This window comes from Penaeus vannamei, unplaced genomic scaffold (genome assembly GCF_042767895.1).
Source record: "Penaeus vannamei isolate JL-2024 unplaced genomic scaffold, ASM4276789v1 unanchor2569, whole genome shotgun sequence".
In the NCBI taxonomy this organism is placed as follows: Eukaryota; Metazoa; Arthropoda; class Malacostraca; order Decapoda; family Penaeidae; genus Penaeus; species Penaeus vannamei.
The window spans coordinates 1-7043 of NW_027215557.1; the positions used below are offsets into that span (position 1 = coordinate 1).

Sequence of the window (7043 nt, forward strand, 5' to 3'; positions counted from 1 at the left end):
AAACTACGTAGATTCCTAACAATGGCACAACATTCGAAGCTCCTTGTGATAAAAAAAAAGATGAAAAGCAAAACCGAGAGAAAGAGAATTTGTCACTTTCTCTGATCTTTCCTTTTCTCATTTTGTTTTTCTTTTACGCATTATGATTTTTTTTTATCACTCGACACCCCGAATTGACCTGTGTCATGAGTTTACCTAAATGTTGAAAATTACCTCTCCTACACATTCGGATTCCCCTCATGATCCCTCTAGGGTCATGGGAGTGAGCTCAACTACAGGATTCGGCTAAACCTCCTAACACGGAAACTGACAACCATTCTTTGTTTGAACAAAAACTTTTTTTTTTGTTTTTAAAAGGTGAGCTGGAAGCCACTCCAGAACTTACTAGCTATTAGTTAACAACTAGGATCCATTACAGACCTTATTTAAAAAGCCTCCTATTTACCAGAATAAATTTATGCCTCCTGGAATCCCAACTGCTGAGTGAAATGTCAATTAACGGAGTAGTTTATTTATTGCTTCATTACCATGATACTCCGACAAAGAGATATATGTAGTGACGTGTACGTATGAAATATTCCAAAAACTGATTGCATTTAGTAAACCTTATTTCTTTTTCTTTCATTATTATTATTCTTTTTTTTTTTTTTTTTTTTTGGTTAGATACCCCAAAGAATCACATAATGATATGAGCAAACTGTGGCTTTTATGATGAATAAAATGAAAAAAGAAGATTCCAGGTTGACGGGGTTTCTCTGTGGAAATTTTCTGCAGGTGGCTTCCGCGGCTGGGGATATTCTGACAGGTAACTACAACCTTGGATTAGTGGTGTCAACTGTGACTCTGGTCCAGAATCTGTTCTCAGAATCTGTGCTTTCACACTCTCCTCTTTAAATTCCCATCATTTCTTCATTGCTAATTTAACCCTTTCCTATTTGTTACACAACATTGTTACAGTATGATATTTCGTCCGCTCCTTCTTCTTGATACGTCTAAGCTCATTCAAGCAAGCTTAATTCTAATAGAAATACACCATTATAAGAAACGATACCTTTTATACACACCACAAAGAGTGCACTTACAGCCTTTTTTATTTTTTAATTGTTTTCATTACCGTCTAAACATCCATAACAAAACCTGGTTTTTATACAAATGCATCTATACATATATATAGGGAATTCACGTTCATGAGCAAACGGTTGTATTAAATACAAGAGAGTTGACACCACTTGCCCAGGAAAGGCATTGGGACAAAGGGGCGACACTGAATCAGGGACACGCAGTACAACGTCCAAGGGGGGTTGGTAAGGGGGGGGGGTGTCACAAGGACTGGCACGTCAGGATGAGTGGCACTTGATGCCTGTCTGTTGGCAAGGAATGCTGCCCTTCATTATTAGCTTTTTTAAAAAGTATGAATGATAATTAGTATCTTTTTGTTTTAAAGATTAATAGTACAATCTTTCCAAAAATATAATTTCCTGTGTGACTGTGCAAAATGTCAGTTCAAAAGATATATTTTGAATTGGTCTGATGTACATTTGTTTCGCTTAATTGTAATTTCTTATTGTGGTAATTTTGTGAAATACTGCATGTGTTTTTGTCTTTGGGAGTCTACACTAGAGCCATAAGTATCATTGTAAAAATTATCAAATTAACTAATGAATATCAAGTAAAAATCAATCTTAGTCTACACATCTACCATACAATCTCATTTTCTTCGTTGATAATGAGTACAAACATCCCATATTAAAAAAGTATCAATGAAAACAAAGATCACAACATCTCACTGGAACAGGAACAATCAAATACATCACAACAATAACCAGAAAAAATGCTGCAGTATCCCTTATCATCGTAATGAAAATCCTTCGTAATCTTAACGTAGAAAACGGCCAATTACAGCATTCACCAATCCACACGTCTATCAAGTTTTCCCTTCATCACTGACGCGCTCACTCCTGGTCTGGTGCACTGAGAGCGATCTTACTTTATTGCTTTGAATTCAATCCCAATCCAGTTAAGTACACAAATCCAAAGGAGACACTGATAATCCATTTTCACACGTAAAACAATTGCAACACCTTCAAATATCGTCAACATGAATGATTCAGACACAGTAGCTAACAAGTGTTACCTAGAAACATTGGCACGTAAGGTTCACATCGAGCTTTTTCACTCTCTCCCTTTGTACATAATGATAAAGAAAACGACAGGCTGCCCTGGGAGTCCTCACCCCAAAATTGTTCGCTTACCATAATCTCAATACTCTCAGAATCAGCACAACTCACAGTTGAGAAAAACTAGTGAAAGAAACGTATTAGAAAAAATGTTTAACAGCAAAATATATACTTTTTTTTCTCTCTCTCTCATTCCCATCTCTACAACCTTTGGTTCAAACAACAGTCCCAGGGTCCTGTGAAATGCGACCACCGCACGGAAGGCTTGGCCTCCTCGCGCCGCGTCTTGGCACGAAATTGAAAATAAGGATGCAGTGGGTGCCATTTTAGGAGGGTGGGTGAGTCCTCCTCACACCAGCCACAGAGGGCCGTGGTGGCTTTCGGGAGGCATTAGCCCACACAGGTCAGTCATCACCCCGCCTCTTGAGTGACTCAGCTCAACGCCTGGCTCTGCTCGGGGCACAAACATGGCCTATGCAATAACCAGGCTTCGTTTCACATTGCATATATATTGCATTTGCATATGTAATGGTTGAGTGCATAGGAGGAGTGTATCAGCAATTCAACTTGTCCACTGCTCGGTGGCCAACCAGGCCCACACGGATCATGCCTCTCAAATCACTGGAAAGAACTCCATAAAACAGCACTCCCTGAGTTGGAAGAGGCAATCATGTATACACGATTAAAGTTGGGGTCACAACTAAGTTAAAAATGTATCCAAAAAGTAATAGAAAACTTGTGACCCTAGACACAAAACATGAGGAAGTTACAGGCCCTCAGACAGACGTTAATCGTCGTTCTGTTCATCCAGAAGCCAAAAGGGCAACCGTCTAACGAAGGGCAGCCCCCACACCACGAAGGAGGAAAAACAGGGAAGACAATGTAGGTGATCGAGAGGAGGGAGGGTGTGTCAATCACATATACAAGAGAGTATTTACCCATAGGATATAAAAAAGCACAACTCGTCAGTTGTAGTCAAGTTGATATCACGGTTAGTAAAAACCTTTGAGTTATCAGTATTGATGAATTGAGCTTATAAATTATGAAATCAGTCCTTTGAATGTGAAATGCCCACAATAAACGACAGTACTTAAAAATTACTGAGTAAAAAATTGCCATGGGAATGTCGGGCCTTCGGTGAGGTATTCCCCAGTCGTTGTGAAATATACATGAAGAAGTAGCATGAACAATCCCAGTACTGATTAGGTAGTTCTTCACCCGGCAGCTAACAAAGGCTTATCGTAAATCGTTGAAACAGTACTAGGAGTAGTAATTTGAGGAGGTGGAGGAGGAGGAGGAAGGAGGGTTGACGTCGAGGTACTCCGAGTCAACCAAGAAGATTTGAGATCTGTCTGGGGAATGGGTGGGGGGAGGAGAAAGCCGAGGTCAGTAATACTGGTAGTGGTACGAGGGGGGCGGGGAGGAGTGGTGCTGGTGCCTGGGGTACGGTGACGAAGGGTACTGGTTGTAGGGAGACGAGGATCTCTCCTTGCTGAGCTGGGGGCCGGGTGTGAGAGGGGGGCCGGGGGTGCTGGGCTGCAGGGGGATGGCGCCGCTCGTCACGAACAGCTCCCCGTGGGTGTGCGTGGTGAACGAGGGCGACAGCTCCGATCTTGGTATGGGAGACATTTGGCGCGAGGTTAACAACGGCGAGTGAGACGAGGGCGCCACGATGCGGCTGATGGGGGGGGGGGGGTTAGTCGTGGGAGAGAGGGGGGGGCTCCCGACGCCTCCCCGCTCCACCATGCCCAGACTCACGAGCGGAGACATCTGGCCGTGGGGAGACAGCTGGGAGTACGGAGGCAACTGAGTGTGGGGAGACAGCTGGTTATTGGGGGAGAGCTGGTTGTGGGGCGATAACTGATTATTCGGGGAGAGTTGGTTGTGAGGCGAGAGCTGGTTGTGAGGAGATAACTGATTGTGAGGAGACAGCTGTGAGGGCGATGAAATGGTCCTGGTCACGGGGGGGCCGTGGAGGGGGGAGTTCGCTCTGTGCAACTCAGGGTCGTGTCTGGGCAGCGTGAGGTCGAGGGAATGGCGGTCGTCGTGGTGGGAGTCGGCCACGTACACCGTGGTGCACACCGTGCCTGGTCTCAGGGCGTCGCTCGTGTACGTCAGGGTGCGGCCCGTCATGCTGAGGTCCATGGTGTGCGAGGGGACGCGCTCGAGCTCGTACAGCTGCGTCCTCCCGGACTGGTGGCTGACCTCGCCGTGGTACCTCTGCTGTAGGCTGGCCAGGTCGGCGGGCCGGATGAACAGGTTCCCGCGCGACATGTCCACGCACTGGTCCACCGGCAGCGGCGATCGCATCCCGTCCGAGTTCGCGGGGTAGGAGCGCAGCGCGTCGGGAGTGGGGCTCGGGGACAGGTACGGCGACCTCGGGGGCTCCGGCGAGCGCAGGGCGGCGAGCCCCCGGAAGTCGTGGGGCTGGAGCTCGGGCAGCGGCAGCTGGTCCGCCAGATGGTCGTTCCGAGGAGACAGCTGCCCGCTCTCGCCCATGGGGTCCAGCCCCATAGAGGCCTCGGAGTCGTCGAGCTGGCCGGCCAGGCAGTGCTCCTGGCTCACGGGGGTCAGCTCGGCGTGGCGGTAGTGCTTGTAGCTCATGTCGAGGCCCACCGACAGGGAGGACAGCGACACCGGGAGGCCCTGCGTGACGGGCAGCTGGTCCAGCACGTGCAGCGTCGGCTCCAGGCCCCCGCTTGAACTCAGGGGCGTGGGCGGGGCCATGGGCGTGCCTGGGTCCACGGGCGTTGCGGGCGTGGGTGGCGGCAGCTCGTCGGATTTGACCAGGGCGAGATTGTGGGCGTGGTCCGAGTGTTGTACGTGGTGGTGGGAGTGGTGCAGGTCGTCGTTGACGGAGGTGGGCGGGAGATGGTCCAGCGCGGCGTGCAGATTGTCTTGCAGGTCGTGGCTGAGCTGGTCGTGCAGGTCTCGGGACCCTATCGTCTCGTGCACGACCATCACTTCAGGGAGGTCTCGCGGGTCGTACTCGCGCTCCAACGTGTACTCGAGGTGCGCGCGCTCGTCGTCGGCGGCGCTGGTCGTGTACTTGATGTGCGTGGCGAGGGCGGCGTCGTGCGGCAGAATCTGCTCGATGGACGTGACGACCGTCGCGGGCGGCAGCGGCGAGTAGCGGCCGCTGTAGCCCAGCAGGCGGTCGTGGCTGCCGATGTTGCGGCTGTCCATCTTCATGTTCTGCTCCGCCACGTTGAGCGCCGCCTCCACCAGCAGGGAGGCGGTCGACTCGCGCCGGTACAGCTTGTCCTCGCCGCCGCACTCCTCGTCCTTCTTCCTCTTCTGCAGCAGGTCCTCGTCCAGCTTGTCGTCGAAGTCGTACACGTCCCTCTCGTTGTAGTCGCGGTCGGGCATGTCCATGGGGTCGCCCAGCCACTTGCGGGAGCCCTTGCTCACCAGGCGCGTGGCGGCGGCGTACTTGGTCACGTAGCCGTGCAGCGTCGCGGCGGGAGGAAGCTTGGCGGCCGCGGCGAGGAGGAGGTCGGCGCGCGATGTGGGCGGCCCCTCCGTGGGCGTGAGCGGCGCGAGGGGCGGGTCGGAGCTCTGGGACGAGTCCTCGGGAGCTGGCGGCTCGGTGGGCGTGGGCGTGCTGGGCTCGGGCTGCTCGGGCTCGGAGCGGGGCTCGGGCGGGGCCTTCCTCGCCGGGTCGTTGACGAGGCCGCCCGAGTACGAGTCGAAGGTGTAGGGGATGCACCGCTCGATCTTGGGCATGTTGTCGCCCGAGTAGCCGTGCACCTTCTTGTAGTGGAACTGCAGGCATTGCTTGGTGGTGAAGGCCGCATTGCAGCTGGCCTCGATGCACCTGCAACAGGGCGGAGGTCTTAGGCAAGAGGGAGAGTGCTGCAGGGAGGGCCAGAGAGCGCGAGGGAGCAAACTGTGAAGGCATAACTGGCCATATTATTCATGGAAGGGAAATGCTCGCAAGAAAAAAAGAAAAGAGGGACAAGGGGAATGCTGGAAGAAAGAGAATGTTTTACGATGTTTATCAAACGGTTCTGCCAACACACGAATCAGAAAAAAACATCAAAAAGGAATAATGCTCTTTTGTTAAACACGAATAATGCTATTTTATCACGTTCACTCTTCCCTGAAATTCCACACATTAATAAATCCACACGCACGCAACCATATATCCACAAATACACACAGAGGTAAGCATTTTCACACGCACATACACACAATCGTCCTCTCAGTCTCACTTCTAATCACAACACATTCATTTCTACTCATACATTGATCCATACATCCACATCCACATACGCTTATTCCACGTCATCCACACATCCACCTCCCCCGCTCACCCATTTATCCACATTCACAAAACTAGCCTCCTACTGACTCCATAACTCCATTACTACATCCGTAAGGCTATCCTTAAACTCATCCACACACCCAAGTCCAAATCCATATCCACACAAAAACTCTACTCGCCCACGTATCCAACTCCACATCCACGAAACTCCTGCCTTGTCATTCTCCTATTCCACTTCCACATATCCACACATCCACACACACGAACAAGCCACACATCCGCATTCATACCCACACCCACGAACAAGTCACATATCCACACAACACCCACGAACAAGCCACACATTCACACCCACGAACAAGCCACACATCCATATCCACAAACAAGCCACATACACATCCACACCCGCAAACAAGCCACACACCCACACCCACACATCCACATTCACGAACAAGCCACACAACCACACCCACGAGCAAGCCACATCCACATCCAACACCCACGAGCAAGCCACACATCCACACAACACCCACGAACAAGCCACACATTCACACCCACGAACAAGCCACACATCCACATCCACAAACAAGCCAAATCCA

At 50.4% G+C, this 7043-nt stretch overlaps 1 protein-coding gene across 1 annotated transcript; it reads right to left on the reverse strand.

Moving 5' to 3' along the window:
• Positions 1-7: 7 nt before the first annotated feature.
• Positions 8-5994, reverse strand: LOC113815363 (uncharacterized; the record flags this gene model as incomplete). The annotated part of the gene is given in 1 exon segment (XM_070120086.1): positions 8-5994. A coding segment is annotated over 1 exon segment (2431 nt), but the record flags the coding sequence as incomplete, so codon positions are not given.
• Positions 5995-7043: the final 1049 nt, after the last annotated feature.